This window comes from Lycium barbarum, chromosome 4, assembly GCF_019175385.1.
Source record: "Lycium barbarum isolate Lr01 chromosome 4, ASM1917538v2, whole genome shotgun sequence".
Taxonomy (NCBI): domain Eukaryota; kingdom Viridiplantae; phylum Streptophyta; class Magnoliopsida; order Solanales; family Solanaceae; genus Lycium; species Lycium barbarum.
In genome coordinates, this window is record NC_083340.1 from 6,876,637 (window position 1) to 6,900,264 (window position 23,628).

At 31.5% G+C, this 23,628-nt stretch overlaps 1 protein-coding gene and 1 long non-coding RNA gene across 2 annotated transcripts; one reads left to right on the forward strand and one right to left on the reverse strand.

Annotated features, from left to right (window-relative positions):
• The first annotated feature begins 2,241 nt into the window (after positions 1-2,241).
• On the forward strand, positions 2,242-5,632 carry LOC132635029 (ACT domain-containing protein ACR8-like). The gene is made up of 7 exons (XM_060351235.1): positions 2,242-2,625; positions 3,311-3,356; positions 3,455-3,569; positions 3,762-3,829; positions 3,913-4,476; positions 4,573-4,677; positions 4,799-5,632. The coding sequence occupies exons 1-7, from the start codon at positions 2,564-2,566 to the stop codon at positions 5,165-5,167; spliced, it is 1,329 nt and encodes a 442-aa protein (XP_060207218.1). The 5' UTR covers positions 2,242-2,563; the 3' UTR covers positions 5,168-5,632.
• Positions 5,633-20,548: 14,916 nt separating this feature from the next.
• On the reverse strand, positions 20,549-21,525 carry LOC132635030 (uncharacterized). The gene is made up of 2 exons (XR_009580413.1): positions 20,803-21,525; positions 20,549-20,705 (listed from the first exon to the last, which is right to left on the reverse strand). It is a non-coding gene; the product is annotated as an uncharacterized LOC132635030 (long non-coding RNA).
• Between the last annotated feature and the right edge of the window lie 2,103 nt (positions 21,526-23,628).

Consider the following 23,628-nt stretch of genomic DNA (forward strand, 5'->3'; position numbering starts at 1 on the left):
TTCTGAAGAATCAAGGTTCACGCCTTGCTCTGCCAAGGTATCTACTTATCTACTATATTGTTTGTTTACTTTTACACATGCTAAACTTTTACATTGCTCAATCCACCAATAATAATTTACAGTGAAAAATAACGTGTGAGTGTAATCATTTCCGCTTTTTAGATGAAGTACATTATGTGAGAAACAAAAATAGGTCGTACTCTATTGAATGACAAACATTTTTTGATGAAGCAAGGTTCACGCCATGCTCTGCTAAGCCATTTGTTGAATTGTTTGTTTCCTTATACACACGATAAACTTTCACACTGCTCAGTCCGTCAATAATGATTAACCATCAAAAATAACTTGTGAGTACAAATCATTCCCGCTCTTTAGAATTTAAGTACATTATTCGAGAAACAAAAATAAGTTGTACTCCATTGAATTGCAAACATTTCCCCCTCACATACTTTATAAATAAGTAGGATAAATCTAATTAATTGCGATAGTCTATTATCGAGATTCAAACATCTAATAATGTTGTTATTCAATAATCGATACATATAAGTAATAGTGAAATAGTCTTTATGCAAAAAACAAAAAAGTATTTCCTGAAGTACACTGATCAATTATTAAGATTCAAACTCGTGATATATGTTTTGTTTCGATATATATATATATATAAGGAAAGACAATAATACAAGTGACAAATTGTAAAAAGATACTCCTATAAAATCAAAAAAATAAAAGACCGGCCGAAAACAATGACAAAGGAAAAGGCAAAAAAGAGCGGGGTGTTGTGTCACGTGTGAACGTCATAATATTGGTCGGCAGATCTCAACTTAATCCACAAGCCATCTTTATTATCGCCCCCAATTTCCCAAATTATTCTTCCTACAAATTTTAAAATTTTAAAAATAAAATAATGTGCCACGTGGATTGACACATCACCGTGGATCTAAACACTACGAGGACTATATTGAGTGGAAAACACGCAAAGTCTCCCTTTTGTTAGGTGTCTACGTGGCGTCAGAGCTGGACATTCGAACCACCCAAAAGCAAGTCTTCTAGATTGAAACGTCACGGTTTTTTGTTTTTTTGGAATTTATGTTAAAGTAAGATAGAATTAATTTTGAGAGTACAATTATGAAAATATTTAACTTAATGCATCACATTACAATTACAGTTTGCTGGAATATTCCTTTGGAACCCTTTTACGGTTGATAAAAATGGAAAAAAGCTTCAACTGGAAAATGCAAATTTGTTAGTTCTATTTTTCTTTGTTTTAAACATATATTGTGACGGAAAGGGAAAAAAGATTATATACCACAGGAAAATTACCACAATGAGGATAAATTAGGTAATATTGTATTATTTGCCTCTATTAACACTTTTTTTTTTATGGCAGTTAATTGAAATGTACCACAAGACATAAACAATTTCACATTTAAGCATTTAAATGGTGAGTCTATTTAGTTATATCATGATGGGATTTTATATTCATTCCATATTTGTTTACAATATCATAAACACAGATCCTACATTCTTAAAACTGGTATTATTACTCCTCCATTCCAATTTATGTAGTATTATCTGATTGAAGATATTTTAAAATTTACAATAACAACATATTGATGGAATTTCATAAAGTGGGTCTGGTAGGGTAGAGTATATGAGAGGAAAGAGTATATGCAGACCTTACCTCTACTTTGAGAGGTAAAGTTGTTTTCGGTAGACGCTTGACATAATAACAATCAATTCAAAATAGTACGAAAAAAGAAATAACGAAAGTGTATAAGTCATGATATATTTTTAAAATGTCATAAATAATTGTATGACTATAAATAATCAGATTACATATAAAATTAATAAAAATATAACTACTTTAAAATATAAAAAGATATCACCTTTTCTGACTAACTAATATGGAAAATATATATCAAATAAAATTGAAACAAAGGGGTGTTAAACAATTGAAGTGACCTATCCTTTTTAACAATTTTACTTCAAAAACATTTTAGTTAATAGCTATCAATATATTAAAATTCTAGCACAATCTAACAAAATCACCAAAAAAAAAAAAAAAAAAAAGATCTTGGGCAATAAGAAATTAGGTCCGTCCGGGCAGGTAATAGATCCGGCATGTGAAAGAAGCCAGACGACCCGCGCTTTACTTAAAGGGGCAAAAATGTAAAAACGTAAAAATTTTAAGTGATTAATTAGAAACTTTTATTTGATATAAATAAGGTGGATAGTGAGAGGGAAAGTAGCACAAGCGTGCTTTGCGGAGCTTGTAGAGAGAGAGAGAGAGAGTAAAAATACCCACCAGAAACGCTTAGAGAGAGAAAGTGGATTTTTTGTATTTGTAGAGAGACAAAGATCATAGAAATACACGCAACAACAAGACTTGTTCAAGACTTGAACGAGACTTTTGGAGTTGTTTTTGGGTTGTTAGTGGTTAAGAATTAGTAATTAATCAGAGATTTATAACAAAAGGGGGTTTAATAAACTTACCCCCCCCATCTTCCTTCAACTCTGTTACTGTGATTTTTGTAGTGCGTTTTAATTTCAAGAAAGGGGAAATATGGCGTGGCATTCATATTTGGATGAATATGAAAAGCTTGTTTTTCGAATGACTACTCCAAGGTTAGTTCCCTTTTATCATCTTTTTTCTTTAATTTAATTTGTGTTCTTCAAGTTTTTTCATGGTTTTTACGACCCGTTTGGCCATGAAAATTTCAAATACTACTCGAGAAGTTGTATGTAGAATTTGAAAAACACCTAAACCCAACCCTGTTTTTACTTTTTTTTTTTCCACTTTTAATGCATTCAAACAACCAAATATTTTTGTTTTTGCAACCAAACACTAGTTTGTTTTCAACTAAAATTTCAAATAAATTGAAAAATATTTGGGTTCACAAATTGTTTGAACTTGAAGTTCCATGGCTTTGATGAAAAAATTACAGTTGATTACTTATTTTCTTGGTGTTTTGCTTTCTGTTTTTCCTTTCTGTATTTTTGGAGAAGATTTTTCTTAATATTAACGTTAGTTGGAAGATTTTTCATCTAATTAAAATTTGAGCAGAATCATCACTCATCAGTACATATGTGTGAGATGATTATGTAACCTTAACCTAATTTAATTTGATTTTTCTTCCTTTACACGTTACTCTGACTCTTCCTCTTATTCCAGTAGTTTTCACTTCAAAATTTGACTTTTCCTTATGACCTATCAAACTTTTCTCCATTTTTTTAAAAAATTTCAAATTTTAAGAAATAATACCTCAGTGTACTTTTTTCTGAATAGTCCGTGTCACTTTTTTTTTTACAGGGTCATGATCGACAATGCTGGTTGTTCAAATTCCACTCGCGTTATGGTAAGTCACTGCGATTTTCAAATTTTTGACCAAGTAAATTTAATTAGTCCATTTTTTGGGTGTCCTTTAATTATTTAAATTGGTTATTTTTTAAATAGGTTGATAGTGCGAGAAAACATGGAATTCTTTTGGAAGCAGTTCAAGTTCTAACAGATCTGAACCTTTCAATCAAAAAAGCTTACATCTCATCGGACGGTCGGTGGTTTATGGACGGTGAGCGCAATTTATGGAAACCCCTTTTATTTTTGCTAAAGTGCGCACTTCATTGCTGCGCATTTTAGGCAGATCATTTGTTCTTTTGGAATAGGAATAAATATCAGGCGTACGTTAGCTGCTTTGCTTAATTTTTTTGTCCTTTGAATAGTTGTACTAATTTTTACCGTTTCAATTCGTTTTAATGTACAGTGTTTCACGTTACTGATTTGGATGGAAACAAATTAACTGACGAGAGAGTCATCAGTTACATTGAACAGGTACTTAATTTTCTTAAATGTTTAAAATAATTGCATTTTCCTTTTTTTAATTTGGACTAATTTTGAACTTTTTTGTTGAACAGTCATTAGGGACAATTCATTATGCAAGTACACAGTGCTTTGATGGGTTAACAGCACTAGAATTAACTGGGACGGATCGAATCGGCCTATTATCGGAGGTTTTTGCAGTACTCTCGGAATTACAGTGCAATATAGTTGAAGCTAAAGTGTGGACCCACAATGGTCGAATTGCGTCCCTAATTTATGTTAAGGAACGGGATTCAGGGTCTCCGATTGAGGACTCTGAGAAGATTGACACGATTGAAGCCCGTTTAAGGAACGTGCTTAAGGGTGATAATGATATTCGTAGTGCAAAAACATCGGTGTCTATGGCTGTGACACACACAGAAAGAAGACTTCACCAGATGATGTTTACTGATCGCGATTATGAAAGGAAGCCGATTATTAGGACTAACGATAACCCTATTGTATCGGTATTGAATTGCTTGGAGAAGGGTTATTCTGTGATAAACATTCACTGCAAGGATCGACCTAAGCTTCTGTTTGACATCGTTTGCACCATGACGGACATGCAATATGTTGTGTTCCATGCCACACTTAATACAGCAGCGGACAGAGCATACTTGGTATATATTCCTTCACCTACTTTTTACATAGTATTCTTTTATTCATGTTTAAGGAAGGTACGGATTTGCTAAACTTGTATTACGATCTTGTCTCAGGAATTCTTCATTAGGCATACGGATGGAAGCCCGATTAGTTCGGAAGCAGAAAAACAGCGAGTGATTCTATGTCTACAAGCTGCAATAGAACGACGAGCTTCTGAGGTATATAAATTTTCATAATATACATGTTGTAAACACAAAATTACATTTAATATACATAATCAGTAGGTTTTGTCTACTACTTTTCTTCTAACTGGAAATACTTTTAATTTTCGTATTATAGGGAGTGAGGCTGGAGTTATGCACAGGAGACAAGCAAGGACTATTAGCTGATGTAACGCGAACTTTTCGTGAAAATGGTCTAAATGTGACAAGGGCTGAGATATCTACAACAAGTGAAAATACAGCTCTGAATGTGTTCTATGTAACAGATGCTATTGGAAATCCAGCTGATTCAAAGATTATTGCGGCTGTTAGGCAGAAAATTGGATTGAGTGACTTGAAAGTGAAGGAATTGCCATTAATCTATCATCAAAAGGCAGAAGAAAGGGATGAGCCCACAGGTGGTGTAGGTGGGGCAATGTTACTCTCACTTGGTAGCATTGTAAGGAAGAATCTCTACAATTTGGGGTTGATCAAGTCATTTTCTTGAAGTTGAGCACACAAATTATCAAACAGATTTGGTCATGTGTACATACATTAGCTTAAAGATTACTGAAACTGAAAAGGGATTTGGTGATAGTAGTTGTTATGGTTGAAGCTTAGTTGGCTGAATGGATAGACGCATATATGGCGGGGGTCCCATATTTACCCACCATTTTCAAGAATTAGAAAAATTCGAACTTTAAATTTGTTTGGTGGAAGAGTAGAGGCAAAGGCAGGCTGGCAAGGGGTGTAGACATAGGAATTGGTTTTAGAACAGTACACATTTGTAAATAGTCGTTATTATTGGTATTATTATTATAATGTTTTAGTAGCTCTTAATGTTTGACTTAGTTTGTTTATACTTAAGATGCCCTCTTTCTTGGTGCTGTCCATTTGGGACAGCAACAAGAATCTAGTCTTTGTAAATATTATTATTAATTAGAGTATTTGGGTTAATTTCTGGTCCTACAAATTGCTGATTTCTTTTTTCTCAAATTGATTGACTGTGTGCTTTGTTTTGTTGAACACGAAACCATGACTTTGGTTTTATTGCAATCCGTGTTGCCACGCTGTTGCCTCTGGTGAAGACATTTGAAATTTCGGCCGAAGAAATAATTTTTAAAATATTGGTAGCATAAGAAATCAGAGAGGCTAGTAATGTAAAAAATTGGGCAACGTAACTAAAACATTACCTATTCTTAAAACTTTATTTACACGGTCAATGAACCGCAAAGATCAATCCCCAATTTTGTAAAAACTTGTTAGTATTTCCTTTTACTGCTTTATTTAAAAGTTCTTCAGTTCAGCCACCACAAAAAAAAAAAAAGGAGAAAAGTAAGACCGACATTTGAATAAAGATATAATAAAAGAAAACTGTCGACCAGATTCTGGAAGTTGTATTTTTCGTTGAAAATTCGAAGTTGTTGACAGTTTGTTGCAGTTGGGAAAGAGGCCCAAAAGAAAGAGCTAAACCTTAACGTGATTATAGCCATACTAATATATACTCCATGCTTTGATTCAAATTTCCATCCATAAACCATAAAAAGCACAATCGTGAAAGTCCACCCTTTTGCTCCGGAGCCAAAATGACTTATTTTTGGAGCTAATAGCCCAAAATAGGCTGTCTTTTATTTTTTATACCACAATGAATATTTCGTTGGATTACCACTGTTCATGGCTGGAATATTTATTGTAGCGAAATGTAACAATTTTTTTTTTTTTTTAGCATTTCGTAGGTACATCAACGAAATAGTTTTTATTTTTATTTTTATTTCTTTTATTTTATTTGAAATATGAATTTTTTTTATTTTATTCATATCAAAACGAAATTGGAATATATATATATATATATATATATATATATATATATATATATATATATATATATTTATTTATTTATTTCATTCATATATTTTTTTTGCATTTCGTTGGTATATCAACGAAATAGTATATTTTTTCTTTTTTTCTTTTTTGTATTTCGTTTATTAAAAAACGAAATATGAAAAAAAAATTTATTTCGTTAATATCAAAACGAAATTGGAAAATATATATATATATATATATATATATATATATATATAAAAAAAACCTATTTTTTTTTTTGGTATTTCGTTTATTAAAAAACGAAATGTGAATTTTTTTTTATTTCGTTCATATCAAAACGAAATTGGAATATATATATATATATATTTTTTTTTTTCTATAACGCAGTAAAATACTGCGTTATAGAAACAGTACCAAAAAAAAAAAAAATTGGCCAACTTTATTTTTTGCAACACTTAGTGTTTTTTGTCCATACTTTGACCAATCATTAGTCGTGTGTCAAGACTCCGAAACGTCAATATTTTATATAGAACCCGATATTTTTTTCTGCGTACAATAATGTAGGCCCAATACATCAAGGATACGTAGACGTTCGGATCTTCATTTTAGGTGTTGAAAAAAGGTGCCCAAAGTAAGTTTTGTTTGAAAAAACTTAGTGTTTGACTGTAAGGTTATTTTAGTTAACTTTATATGTCGAGAAAATTAGTCAGCTTTATTTTCAAAAATTGAAACCGCAGAAGTGAAATTGACATTCACAGCTACATTACCCCGAGATTTTTACGTTGAAATCAATTGCGTTTCATCATCTTATAAGTAAGTAAAACTGAAAATTTCACGCCAATTTGGGGGAAAATTGAAATTGAATGGGATAAAAGCTGTTTTGTTTTCTAAATCGGCTCGGCCAAACCGCCTTGTGGCAGTTTGTCCGCATAGATCTCGAAAAAATATACAGGTTCAAAAAAAAAATGCGTAAAACGGACGTCCGAGCGCAAAGTTATAACCATCTAAAGTTTGACGACTTTACAACTAGTTTTTCTTCGTATATTTTTTAGAATTATATTTATATTCAAAATAAAGTTATGTCTTGACTTTACAACTAGTTTTTTTTTTCATTTATTAAAAAACGAAATAAGATTTTTTTTTATTTCGTTCATCTATATATATATATATATATATTATGCATTTCGTTTGTAGATCAACGAAATAGGATAATTTTTTTTTTTTTTTGTATTTCGTTGATATTCCAACGAAATAGGAAATTATCATTTTTTTTTGCATTTCGTGTATTAAAAAACGAAATAGGATAAAAAAAAAAAATTGCATTTCGTTTATATAAAAAAATAGGAAAATAATTTTATTTTCATTTCGTTTATATAAAAAGAAATAGAAATACATATATAGAAATAAATCATTTTCGTTAATATTCACGAAATACAAAAAAAAATAAAAATTAGGTTTTACCTATTTCGTTGATTAATTCACGAAATGAAAAAAAAAAAAACATATTTCCTTCATTAAATCACGAAATGCAAAAAAAAAAAAAAAAAAAAAAACCTATTTCGTGAATTAAATCACGAAATGAAAAAAAAAAAAAAACAAAAAAACCTATTTCGTGATTTAATTCACGAAATACAAAAAAAAATAAAAAAATAAACCTATTTCGTGAATTAATGAATGAAATGCAAAAAAAAAAAAAAAAGACAGCCTATTTTGAGCTAATGGCTGCAAAAATAAGCCATTTTGGCTCCGGACTCGAAAAAATACTTTCTCTTTTAATTGGCACCGGGACTAACAAGTACTGACCACCAGCTGAGAACATCAAAAGAAAAAACTTAAATTAGAGTATAATCTAAATATGATATGATTTAGATTGTCGTTTTGCCTTAAAGAACATATTTGGATATCACTAATATCCAGCAACGAAATGATTAATTAAATTTTAATGAACCCATAAATTGACATATAAATACTATGGTTAAAATAATAAAAAATCAGACTCCATTTGGGAATACATTTGTGAGATTTTGAATTATGTTAGTTGCTCTTTTAAGTAATTTACTTATATTTCCTTTTCCCAATGAGGGGGCTACTGAATTTCGTTCGGCCAGTTGCTTTCATATTCTATATCTCTATTCTGAATGTTCGTTTGAGCGTAGTTTTTGTCTTATTGTCTCTGGAGGGGCAAATAAGAGAGGTAAAACTGATTAAATTATTAGCTTGGACAGGCCAAACTCCAAAAATATAATTTAAAACTGGATTCTCAAAAAATGAATTATACAAATACTAACAATTTGCAAAGTGTTTGGCAAAATTTGGTCTCGAGACGGCTAATTTGTCTTTTCTTTTTCTTGTTATTACAGACAATATAGCAAACGCCACCACTATGGACAATTTTCCTCGTTTCCTTTTTCTTGTTGTATTGCGTATCACTTGGCAAATTCATACATAATACAAACTGTATAATCGAAGCTAGCATAGTTGTGTGAAACAAATCAATTAATATTTTTAATTACATTATTAGTGTACGTAAAATAAATTTGCACTATCAAGACAAATTTACCAATTGAAGTGAAGCGCACAGAGTGAAAGGCAAAATTGTCTTCTTATGACCTATAGTCACAACTCACAAGTTTGAGTTGTAAACTCAGTCACATGATGCTTGCCACACTTTCCCCGACTATGCGTGTATACGGATGTTTCGTGCATCGAGCGGTTCTTTTAATACTACATTTTCACCGGTTATAACAGGTGGTTCAATTTAGTATTGTTCTTCCTGTTTACCATATCAAATTTACTATGAAATGTTTCATGTTATTATATTGTATGTTAACTTAATTAACTTTGATACTAACAGTGTATAAGATTTCAAATTCTATGAAGATAAAAAAGATGTGCATTGGGGGATGCATTCATGAACCATAACTGCAGAGGAAGGCGTGGTGTTGAGGAGATCGGAATCCGGTCACATGCATGCTGCATGCAGTGAAAGTGCAAAAGGGCCAAAGTCAAAACATCGATAAGATGAACAAAAAAGATTAATTAGTTAGTGGAGTAAATAAGAATAAGAATGCCTTTGCTTAGCTTATTTTTCTGATTGGCTCTGCTTTTCATATGTTTAGCACAAAAAAAGGGGTTTTCTAGAGCTCGTTCCTAAAGTTACGTTTGTTGTCTTTTGCTTTGTCTCTAGGTTTTCTTAAGATTCGTAATCCTTTTCTAGTTCTTACCTTTTTCCTTTTTAGAAAAAATAAAAGAAATGAGTTTAACTTGACAATATAGAAGAGCCTTTTTACTTTTAAATTACCTAACAAATAACTATAGGTAATAATTCATAATAACTGAAATTAATAACCTAAAAGCTAAGACTGATAACTTGTCACAAAAGATTAAAATACATTGTATACGTTAAATCCGTTATTTCTTTGAAAGGGTGAGAAAGATGGAAACCAAAAAAGAACCTGGAAATCTGGTCTAAAAGGAGTTCAAAAGTTATTGGCTTATTACATGAGATTACCAAACTATATAAAAAAACGACAATCTAAGCTAATATACAAAGAGTTTAACACTTATCTACATGGGGTAGTTATAATTGTGTTAATTTAATATAGTTAAGTAATTTAATTGGGTAAAAATATATATTAATTAACAATGGTTAAGTGCTCGACGTCTAGTAACAGTCACTTCTTTAGCTACGGGTTCGGTAGAACAATGTAGATTTAGCTTAAACCTTCTATTTATTAAAAAATTCATTTGATATGTATAAATAATATGTTCAAAACAGTAAGCAAAAATATAATCCAGAGCCCATAATAATTTTTTTTTTAGCTCCGCCTATATTTTTACGGAGTTTAAATTCTATGCCCGTAAAATCAAGAACAATCTTAAATTGCCAAGTCATAAAATTTGGAGGGAGAGAGAGATCGAAAAAGAAAAGCAAACCTCGTAAAATTTGGGAGGAAAATCAGGAATAATATTAAATTGACAACTCATCTACCACTTGTAGTTGTAGGAGTTCTTAAAGAATTTCTCTTGGCATATTTTTCTTTTCTTTCAACATGCATGTGAATTTCTTGGAAGCAATTAGTGATCAAATTTCAATATCTGACCTGTCAAATATGGTAGAGTTAAGATATTAACACTGTGATTAGTCTCATTATGGAAAAATTTTGATCTTTGCATCAATCAAAGCATGCATGAATTTCCGATGTCAATTTTCTAGATTGATTCTTGCAATTAGAATAAAAATATAGATACATGATTATAGCAAAGCACAAGAATAAAGAAATCCTCATTAGGAATATCAAAAACTACAAAAGAATCTTCAAGCGGATTTTTACTACTTTTCCTGTTTACAATTACTTTTATAGTGGAAACTGCGGTTCTTAGTTATTGATTTCATCACAATTCGAATTCTTTAAATCTAAAGTTCAATTCCCTAAAATAATCGCCACTAGAAATATTTTAAAATGATTTATTTGCCGAAAGATAATATCTCTAAGTGTCATATTGACTTAATTAAATTGAATAACAATGTGACGCTTTTCTTTAATGTTAAGTTATGCATCGATCTCTTAGCGTCTTTTGAGTGGATATGTCGTAGTCGTTACGTGGAAAGATTTTCCTTTGCTATTTTACATTACATATTAAACTTTTTTGCTACTTTTTTATTTTTTTGTTTTAGTAAAAAGATTGAAAAAAGGTAATTCCACTGAAAGGATTTTCTTGAATCAGAATATAAAACTTTCTTAATTCTTATTCCACCGTACATGGCATCTGTAACCAAACTCTTAACAGAATATATTAGCATGACAACCATGAATGGAATCTCGTGATAGACAAAAAAGAGTCACGTTTGGCAAACTTTAACAAGAAAATCTAGAGAAATAAGATTCATCAACGAGAATATTATATGCACATTACTGTGCTCTTCCTCCACCTTTAAAATTAAAATTACAATTTTTTTGTCACAGCCCAAGTCCATATCACATATAGTACAATTTGGGCTTAGGCTTGGAGGCACTTATCTTCCGTTTTACATCACCTTGAATCTCAAACGTGTGTGTATCGTGTAATCCCTGTTAAAAATTTTCACTTTCCTTTCTATTCCAATGTGAGATTCGCTTAAGGTGTCATGTGTACCTTATAATATTTTCAGAAACTTACCAACCTAAAAGCCTGTCAATCCTGCTTAATCCGTCCTCATCAACCCACCCTTTGTCTGGGGCGTCATATTTTCAGCATTATTCATTTTCTTTGTTTTCGACTAAGCTCCAAATACTCATTATTGTAAGAGGGTAAGAGATCTCATTTCACTCGCACTATTTCAACATGCGTGGTCGCATGTAATCAGATGTGGAGCTTAACCTATGGCGTATGGGTTCACATGAACCCACAAGCTTTTCTTCAAACTTTATATATGTATTAAAAATTTCACTAAATATTTCTAAATGTTTTAGTGTGAACTTCTTTATTACTTTTACTAACTTGAAAATTTATGTAGGAGTTCATAATCTTTCAAATCTTAGATCCATTTCTACATTTAATACACGTTCAAAATCTTGTATTATGATTTGCTCGAGGATCGGAATGTTACACTATTATCCGAATAGCTTGTTATTTGTTGTCAACGAGCCCGAAATAATGACTTGTTATTTTTTGTTAGATTTTTAGTTTTACTTCAATAAAAACAAAGGCAGACCACAATATTGGTAAAGAAAACAGGTGGTGATGTACGTAGTATGTTGCAGTTTTAGAAAAGGCAGTTCAAAGATTAAACAGTTTGCAGTTTGTATACAAACTAGGAAACAGCTGACTGAACTAATTAATCTTCTTGTTAATCTGTCATTTTCTCTAAAGTCGTTTTTTCTTGCACATGCACCCACATGGACGACAGCTATAAAGTTTTAATTTTTGACATTTCATGATGAAGACTAAATTTAACATTGTGAACCTTAGCTTTGACCAAAATATTACAATAAATACCGAGTTTTCCTCCAGACTGATACCGTTGTCTTCTACTCATTAATAAAATTTCCTTTTATCCTTCGTATGAACCCAAAGATTCCTCTAGACTGATACTGTCCTTATTTTTTTTGTTTTTTTGGCCAAGCATTTAACAATTGTATTTGTGCAGGCATGGATATGGTTGTTGGGCTAAATAGAACCAAATACCTAACAAGACGTGAATTTTTTTCCCGTGTTAAAGTTATATTTTATGGTTTTCACTTTTCATCAAAAAGCCTTACATGCACTATTAAGAGTATAATGTATATCACAAGCAGTTTTTTCAGCTGACAATTGAAATTTTGTTAGCACACATATAGGTCATATCAAGTTGATATGATGATAGTTCCGAATAAGATTAAGAGGTAAGAGACAGCGTTAATTAAGGAATTATGCTGACTTTGAATCAAATTATAAGTTCTATCATTTTCTTCACTTCTAAAATACGCCTTAATTTGTTCATCAGTACCCTTTTGGCTGTTCTCTCATAGGAAATCAGAAAAGAATAACATAAATGTTTAGCAAAAAATTGAGTTTCGGTTTGAGACGAAAATGAAGTTCAAGTTTTATTTGGTGCGAGATATTTGTAACACACTTGTTTTAATCATAGACTTCGCCGATGTTTTGTCAAATACTAAAATCATATTGAGCAAAAGTTCCACTAAATTACCTTCAACTTTGGTACTTACCAACCATTATCAGACACACAATAAGGCATGGTTCATGATAATTATTGAGAAGTACCATAAAGTTCTATTATTATATTATTTCACTAAGGCATGGCTAATGAATACAGTTGAACTGTTTCGGAAAATTAAGTGAATTGAAATATCGAGGGCCAAAGAGTTGATAATTTAATATAAGTTGTCGACTTATGCAGTTATTAAAAATTGTTTTCTGTTAAAAATAAGCAGACTTTGCATCGGATAATACAGCTTATTTTCGCAAAATAAATTGTACAATGTTGTGCAATTAATTATTTTTCGTTAACTATTATTATGATGTTAAAGTAGACTTAAGCAACTACTTCCAAAAGTTTTACTATTCCTCGGCAATTTCTTTTATTATTAAGAATTTGTTTTGTTTAACTATTGTACATTGTACTTTCCCAAGCTAAGTGGAGGAGGTACATTATATTGTCAAGGAAATTTCCTTTATTACTTTTTATATTTCCTTTGTCTTTATTTAAAAATATGGTAGTTTCCAAAGCCAAAGTACCACGATTGGTGCATAGCCATGGAAATTTCCTTTATTAACTTATTGTCCAATTATATTGTTGAGAAAGCACCATTGGTGGCCAAGACATAATTTTCACCGAGAGCGAATTCATCTATATTATATACACGTAAAATAAATTTATTGACTTTATATATAAAATATAATTTTCAGGTGAAAAAAGTTCGAAACATAATATAAGTTGCATATCAAGTCATTAGAAAATCAACTTTAAATTTTCATTCTAAGTACAACGAAAGGTCAGGGTGGAAGTAAACTGTTGGCTATGAGTTCGGCCAAATTCAATAGTTTTGGTTCAAATTCTATATTTGTCTTAAGAATGAATTGAATATATATAGATTATTAATTTAGAATCCAATAACTTAAAAAGATTAGAATCTAGAATTATAACCTTCAAATCATGTTCCGCCTCAGTGAGTATTAGAGCCGGATCAAACTTTGTAAATATTTTTACATCGTTATAGACTTTATAGTAGATAGATAAAATCTAAACAAATATAGATTAATGCTCATGATTCTCGGATTTATTTTTTATTTTTAGCAATGATTAGTTGATAAGTACTACGTACGTAATTGATATTCATCTTACTTCAAAGTTCAAATTGTTAGTGGTAATATATCTCGGAGTGCTCGCTAATTGGATCTTTTATATGCTTAAGTTTGGATCTGATTTTTCTTTTTCGCTTTTCAAATTAGTACACAATTGATGCTGGATATTTTTCTTGAATTACATAGCGTTAAAGGTACTTTTAAAATTAATATTCGTTGCTTGTTGCACCAAAGTTGTGTCGCCTTTGATATTCTCTCATGTGGCACTTGTTATTCTTTTCGAGTCAAGTAAAAATATGTTTAAATGTTCTTATAATACTTTGTAATCAAAATATTATAGACTCTTAATTAAACATATGTGGCATATATATTCATCACAAGGTGTGCCTGCATGCACAGAATATATTTTTGTGACAATGGACCTTCGCATCGATCAAAATTAAATGTCCGATTTGAATCTTCTAGATTGATTCTTGCAAATTATTAAAGTAATAGGAGTAACATGAGTATACAAAGTATGAGAATAGAAGAAATTCCTTATTGATAATTAGCAAAAAGAATTGCATTTTTTCGCAGAGATAGCAAACTTTTTTTTTATATATATATACAATTACTTTAGAGGGAGAGATCTGGTTCATATTTATCAACTTAAAATTGACTTATAATATTTTCATGTACGATCTCCAAGAAAATGGGCAGTATATTGCGACAAAAGAAGGTGGATAATTTAATTATCACACTACGTATTACTGCTATTCTGGATATTGAAAGTTATATTCTGTAGGGTACAAAAAGATTTCAAAATTAACAACGACCTGCCGAAATATAATTTTCTATTGATTAGTATTCTCAAAGATAAGTCACAATGATAAATGTGACAATTATCTTACTTTTGTTTTTAAGTTATGTATCTCTCTTTGATTAGGTGATAATACTCGTTACGTGGATGATTGAATTTGGTACAAATAGTTGCATCTTTTCTTTTTCTTTTTCAAGTTCAAGATTGATATAATAAAGTTATTCCAGTACTATAGGATATTTTTTGAACGGGGATTTAAAATTTACTTAATTCTTATTCTTACGTTAGATGGAATATTTAGCAAAATCATTCAGAATTAGCTCAGAGTGGAATCTAGTGCCAGACAAAAATGAATCACGTTTGTGCAAACTTAAACAAAAATATTTAGCTAGATATACCCTTTGCACTTGGAAACATTCTTCAACTAGAATATTATGAATAGTAGTATTCAAGGGCAAAAGAATTCCTAGTTTTGATCGATTTTATGTCTAAGAAAAAGATATGGTTTTTTTTTTTGAAAGAGAACTAAAACAACAAGAAACTAGTCTGAAACTAAGCGAGGGAATAGGCCCCAACAACATCTCCTGCACGCTGCAATACGCAGAGAAATGTTAGAAGACACTTGTGAATGCCATTCAAAGCGAGATTCTTGACTAAACGTCAAATTGCTTAAACCATCAGCAACCGAATTAGCCTCCCTGTAAATATGAACAACAGAGACCACCCAGTTCCTAGCCAAGAAAACATCATCTTTGGCTTTTATCACTAATAATTATTTATTGGTATGACATACTAAACTTATCGATATCCGTAATCCAATGACATTTGTTTGTTCTAGTTATCATGAATAAAATAATGTTTTAATTATCATGAGCACAATAATGTTGAAATTTGAATTTTGCTTTAATTTATTGGTTCCAATAAGCCACCTGCTTTTCTTTCAAACTACTCATCCAGACACCATAAAGCAATTTATTTATAGTAGTAATTAACTTCGAAGTAATTTTGTTGCACAAGAAAATTATTTATATTGTTAAAAAGTTGAGCTATCGTCTTTTGCTAGCAGTGATTTGTTAGCAGTTAGCATTCAGGGATTCGGTGGAATGAATGTGATTTCTTTACTCTTAATCAAATTTTTAGTCAACAACTAGGAATGAAGAAATTTTTAGTAGAGAGCGCTTCCGGAGGGGGGGGGGGGGGGGGGGAGATTTGCAGGAGCGTAATGGGTTCATCCCATTTGTTCAAAAAACACTCTATATAATATCAAAATTATTTTTATGTATATATACTGTTGAATTCTCTTGATTTCTTAATATGTTCACTTTTTTATATTTTGAATCTCCTTAGCGATAATTTTAGCTTCACTGCTAACTTCCCCCTTACATGATTAGTGGACAGTAAACTTCGAATACTAGATGATTATAACAAACGGAACATTGATGCTTATCTGTCACTTCATGACTTGCCAATTGGAATCTTTTTCATGCCTAAGTTTGGCATATAACTTGCCTAACTTTTCCTATCAAATTGGCAGAGTGAGGTGCTAACACATCCACTCGATGTCAATCTTCTGGATTGATACTTGCAATTGGAATAATAATAAAGCATACCTTAAGTGATATAAAGTAAAAGAATAAAATAAACTCCTTACTAATTAATGGAAAAACAAAATTACTTCACGAATATTTCAAGCAACTTTTCTAGTTCTAATTGATTTTTCAATTATATAGTTCATAAAAATTTGTAACGTTAACGTCTCTCCAAGACTTGTTATTTTCTAGTAGTTGTAATGTCAATTTACTTTCAAGAAAAAAAGCACGACATTGGACGAAAAAAAAAAAAGGCTGTTGTTCTAACTACCTACAGTATTTTTAGAAAAAAACTGTTCAAAATTAATCATTTTGCACTTTGCATACATAATGGGAAGCAACTGACTAGATAATACATGCTAATATGTCATTATCCCTAAGTGATTTCTTTCTTGCAAAATGTAACCTTATGGACAGCTGGAAATCTACTTTAATTACTGTGAGCCTTTGACCAAAACTTGGAATAACGAGTTGTTCTCCAAAGTGATGTCTTAGTCTTGTAATCCCTCTACGTTTTTACTCTTAACTGAAGTTTTCGGGTTTGAGGTCTGGAAATAAAATCGTTTTTGATAGGAAGCATTTTATCCTCAAAGTGAAACTTTTCAATGCGAATTAAAATTAATATATCAGATCCTAAAGCAAAAACCGAACACCTAATAGAAAAAATTTAAAAACAATCTTTTGCGATTCTCTCAACTCACTACCCTTTCACTGTCATATGTACCTAATTACAGTCTTCAACGCTTTGTTGACTCTTCTGATGTTGGTGTGTGTTTGGCATGATCTTCTTATTCTCCAGCAATTAACAACTGTATTTTTTTATTTTTTTTTGTGTTGGCATGTCTATGATTCTTTAGAAGTTGATTGTAGTTTTCAGTATAGTGTAAGAGAATGTTAGGGATATGCTGACTCTTGAATCAATCTATACTTTTCTTTCAAAGTTTTACTTCTGTAAAATAGTTACATTATCAAATCACTTAAATAGTAGTTACAAGAATTATCCATAATAACTGGAATTTATAACTAAAAATATCTACGACAAGCTAGTAACCTACTATGACACGTTGACAAGTAAAATTACATTAATAGTACGGGAAATTTTTTCTATAGGGTAAGTGAATATAAGTTAGTTTTCTTCCAACTCCGAATACTATGTCCAGAACCCTATATTTTTCCATGAGAAATCAGAATAAAATAAAATAAAATACAAGAAATAATAAGTGTTCTATTTTGATCAATAGCATTTTATCATCTTGTAAATCAGTTTCACTACGAAAATGAGGTCCAAATTTACAATAGTGGTATGAGAATTTTTCATTGGACCAAGAAGCTTTTGTTGATAATGCTAAACACATATATACATGCCTTCTGACTTAATTATTAAGGCCATTTCGCAAAATTATAATTAGACTTGGCCGTTGCTTTGTCAATACCAAACCAAAGTGCAAAATATAATCAATTGGCCTTCAACTTGGTTCTAACTAATGTGCATTATCCTTTACTACCAACCATCATCAAACACACAATAAGACAAAGCTCATGAGAATTGAGAAGCACTTCCAAAGAAGATCAACTATTATTCGACTAGCTAAGTGTCCAATTAATGCCTCCAAACAAAGCCTTTTGTCCTCTTAAAAGGCATGATAAAATTTATCATATTCTTGTTTCTGCCTTTATCCAAGGCCAAAGAATTCATCGTTTAGTATAAATTGTCGACTTGCTAACTTACAAAGAAGGCCTTTTTGAATTTTGATACTCTCACCAACAATAAGGGGAAATATACATCATGGTTTTCTTTTACATTTATGTAACCATCACATGATATTTTTGTCTTAATTATCACGAATAATACAAATTTAGAGTTATAGATTAATTGTGCCGGCTATGGCTATGCAAGCAACACTTGTTTTATTTACTCCTTAGTCGTTGCTACCTAACAGGAAGCAGCGACTTCCTGACGGATAATACAACTCTTTTTTTGCAAAGTAAATTGTGCATTGCTGAGCAACTTATTATTTCGCCTGTAGGCCTGATCATGTTAATAGGAAAAATTAGATTTACATTTTCTTTTACAGCATTTACTAGAGGCAAGGGCAAAAATAGCTGTTTTTAGGACCCCTATTTATAAAATAACTTAAATTTGTAACAAATTTAAAATTTAACCGCTTCAAAATCAACTTCAAACCTGCGATTCTAAAGTTTCTAACTTCAAACCTCGTGTCTAAAGTTGAACTGAGTTTGAATGCAGTTCAAATTCTAACATGAGGTTTGATCTCTGATGTAAGCTTCGTGGGAGCCTAACTTCATACCCGAAGGTTTAGAAGTTCAAATTTTTCCTCAGTTTGAAGTTAGGCTCTTCTCTTTTGTGAAAAATAAGAAGAAAACTCCCTTAACATTATGGTATATAACTGAAATTCAAAGGCGTGGAAATCAAAACTCCTTTTAGACTATGCTAAGATAATTCAGAAACACATCAAAGAATCTCTACATAAACCATACAAGCGACAACATGAAGTTGCAAAGAAGAAGTAGAGGAGCAGCAATAACGTAGGTCTAATTTTTTGAAAACCGATTATATTTCAATCAATGTCATCACAAGCGGCTATCTGGTGTCATTCCTACCATTTACTACTATTACAGGCCCAACAAGGGAAGGCTTGGAATGGCAACAAAAGTATTTTTCCTTTTGCAAAAGATAAGCAACTAGCAAGCAATGGAGTTGAAATCAATCATCGTAAAGGGGTTAGAATAGACTTTGTGGAAAGTAGAGCATTGCGACAGACAATACAATGCAAAGAAAAACAAAATGATGCTAGCATTGTAAACAATAGAGGTATGTAATTATGAATACACCCAGGGGCCAGCCCCATTGCCAATTGTGCCATTTCTCAAAGGTGTTACAGTGTTCTCATTTCGTAATAGTATGATATGTATATTACTTAACTTTTCACCATTTTCTCCTTAGTATGAAGTGTGTGTTTTAATAGTATATCTTCAATTTCAACAATCAAATTGAATAATTCAATATAATGATGTTACTTGCTTGACAGATACTTGCATTGGTTTCCAGTTGTTTAAGGCAATGTCCAGCATAACTTCTCTGAGAGTAAGATGGGGAAATCGTTTCATTTAGATAAAGCTTGACGTGTTATATTTGAAGTTCTCGGTTTCACTTTCAAGTGCTTAAAGATGAGATTTTAGCTTGCTTACACTAATAGACTGTAAAAGTTTCAGTGTTAAATGTAGTTTTACCAGTTGTAATGATCCATGGTAGAATCATGAAGGGATGGTTGATTAGCAATAGTTTGATTTTCTCTCATGACAGCGCGAAAAGCGGATTAGTTTCACTGGTACTGCAAAAAGAGGACATCATACAACAACTATATGTCTATAACTATGCCTCAATTTCAAACAAATAGGGGCGGCTATATGATCTCTCACTGACCATGGTATATAAAGCTATGATAAGGTCAAAATACTCCTAGAAAAATAATAGGTTCAAAATCAATGTACTAAGAAGACAAAACTTATTCCCAACTAGTAGTAAATATCACATATATGAATCATTTTCTTCCTTTGTGCCCTATCTTTAGCCAAGTCTACATCGATTTCAAGAAATTTTACGATTTCAAAACTACTTTCCATGTGATTTTAGGTCCTTTTTTTCCATCTTTTTCAGGTCTACCTTGTTCCTTTTTACCACTGTCACTCACCATAGTCCACACCTACTGATTGATACATCTATAGACATAACCAAACCATCACAAGCGACTTTCTCTCATTTTATCGTCAAGGCATGCTACTCGCACCTTCTGGGGAAGAGGATAGCATCATCAGCAGATGAAATAAGGAGTTGGTGTTTTCCGGCAAAGCATACCGTAAGCTCCACATCTTGGTGCAGTTTTAAATTGTTATAATCAACATATGAAATAGGGAGTTGGATCCTTCCACTAAAGCATACCACGAGCCTCAAGTATCTCTACTTCGCACCACTCTTAAACACAGCAGTAGACATCAAGTGTGTAAGAAAAAACATCAATAAAGCCTCCCTGAAAAGAGAAGAATATGCAACAACATGCCTGAGATCTCAGAGGTATACCATTCGTTACACCTCAAATAAGAAGAAACAATACTATTAGTCTTTACCCTGATGTTTAGCTTTTTTGAAGCTCCTTCTGATGCAATAAACGACAGCAGGACAGTCTTAGAGGAATTCGAATTCATCACAAGCTTCCACATAAGCTGCATTTCACACATTGTAAAATTCTTCTTTCTTAGCACCCATAGTATCAAAGAAGCACAGCCAACTGTATTTCAAATGAAGAAAATAGTAATAAGAGTTTTAATGATGCCCAAAGAATTTGGGGAGTACCCATTTAAAGGTTGGCATAAAATTTCAAAGATTTTCTGGTGGATTAACTTAGAGACGTAGTCAAGCATTGATCTTGCGGTGGCTTTCTTTATAGCTAGCTCATCAAGTTCCTGAAGCTAAAGTGGTTAAAGCCTGCTCATACAGCTCCGTTCTATTACCTCCAGTGGAAAATATATCTCTACCAAAAGAAGGAAAGGTAACTTTGACAATATCAATCAGTAAAATGGAAGTCCTTGGCCCAAATCTACTCATATTAAAACTGTTCAGCACAGAAACAACACTTGACAAACAGTATGCTGTGACTAGTTAAATTAACCGCAAAACACAGTATAATTGCTCTTACGCAAGTATAGCAACTCAAGTTATCACTTAAATATATAAAAATGGTAAGTAACTAATTAAACCAATTTCTTCCTTTCCTTTTGAATTTAGAGAAGAAGAATGCTCAAATCAATTCAATATTTTATCACTCGTAAAATTTTAGATGGAATGTGAAACCACTTACATAAGTTCCTCGTAATAGCAACAATGGGTCTTTGAAAGATGTACCACAAAGCAAAAAGGTTTTAACACCTATCCAATAAAGACACACCATCAACCAGGAATATCTTTATATTGCCCCTGAAACTTGGGCTTCACACCAAACAAATCACTCATATCGCGGAAGTATTTTCTTGATTCTGTTACAAGTCCTTCACGGGCACAAGCGCATAAGACACCAACAAAAGTGATTTCATCTGGACGATTTATTTCTGCATCTTCTAAGCTACTAGTCACCAAGTCTGCATAAAAATTAAGCCCATCTTTTGGGTTTCCATGAATGCAATACCCCAAAATCATCGCATTCCAGCATACTACAAACTGTAAGAGCAATAACTATACTTGCATCGTGTCATTTCTCGGAACAACTTTAGACACTTCCCAGGATTATTCGAATTCAAATACCCATTCCAAATGAGGCATTTCATCAAACAACTGTTGTGCAACGAGTACTTCCCCCGCTTTCACAATGCTATTTCAAGACACAACATGTCTCTTAGTCATTTCATCGAACACCTTCCTAGCAAGACTAATAAACCCACAACATGCATAAAAAGTGCACCAAAGAATTCTGGACAGGATTGCCCATGACATTTTTGGCCCAAATTTAAACAACCCATATTTGCACAAACAGTCAAAAGGGGTGGAAAAGTAAAACTATTAGGGCTCGTTTGGTTGGAAACAACTTATCCCGGGATAAGTTATCCCGGGATTAGTTATTCCACCCTCAAGATGGGATAAAAAAAACACTCTATTCCCGAGATAACTAATCGAGTTTTTTTCCCAACCAAACATTGGATAAAGTGGTATCCATCGTACCAAACGAGCCCTTAGGAACTAAACTATTTTTAACCCTTTTGAAATAGAATAAAACAGCATTATGTGGCATAGAACTGTAAGCATAAGCCTTTATAACAGTATTGACGGAAAATGTGTCAGGTAAGTCAATGCATTTAAATAGCATTGCAGTATAATTAATGTCACAATAATGTGTGCAGCGGTTCAAAAGTCTGCAAGAAAATGACGGGTTTTGGACTTGTAAAAGACCCGTAATTATCAAATGGGCTTCAATTTGAAAGAGATGCGCTAAGCTAGAGAAAAGGACCAAAATCATCCATAATGTTTGGGTTTGGATCAAAATCATACATATTCTTTCACATGGAGCACTAATAGTACATTATGTTTGCATAAGTGGTGCACTTATAGTCAAACTCCCAAATAAATTTAATGGAAAAGAACAAAAATGCCCCTGAACTTTTAGAAAAGGTATAAAAATACCCTTTATTCATCTATTTTGCTAAAACTACCCCTCAATTCAACTTTTTGGCTCATTTATTCCCCTTGATTAACGGACAACACTAATTTAAAAAAAAAAAATTAAATTGCACATGACATTTTATTACTGAAAAAATGATTTATTCTTTTAAAAAGAAATCTGAAACCTTGGAATTTTTTTAAATTTGAATTTTTTTTAAATTTGGAAAACTTTTTTTTTAACGAGTAAAATCTTGACTAACGGACAACACTAATTTTTTTTCTTTTCAAAATGTGAAAAATTGGATTTTTATAAAAATCTGAAAAAATTAAATTTTTTATGGAAAAACTGTGTTTAAAAAAAACCAGAAAACTATTTTTTTTTAAATCTAGAAGAAAATTATAGAGTATTAGTTTTGCACATTTTACTTAAAAAAACAATCAGTTTTTCAGATTTAAAAATTGAATTTTCTAAAAAAAAAATGGGGTTTCCACCCGTTAAAAAAAGTTTTCCAAACTTAAAAAAATTCCACATGTTTTAATGAAAATCCAATTCTGTTTATATATATATATATATATATATATATATATAAAAGGCTTACTACATTTGTTTTTTAAAGAAACGGATGTTGAAAAATTATTTTCCCTTATTCTACAAAAAAATTCAAGGTTTCAGATTTCTTTTTAAAAGAATAAATCAATTTTTCAGTAATAAAATGTCATGTGCAATTTATTTATTTTTTTAAAAAAAAATTAGTGTTGTCCGTTAGTCAAGTGGAATAAATGAGCCAAAAAGTTGAATTGAG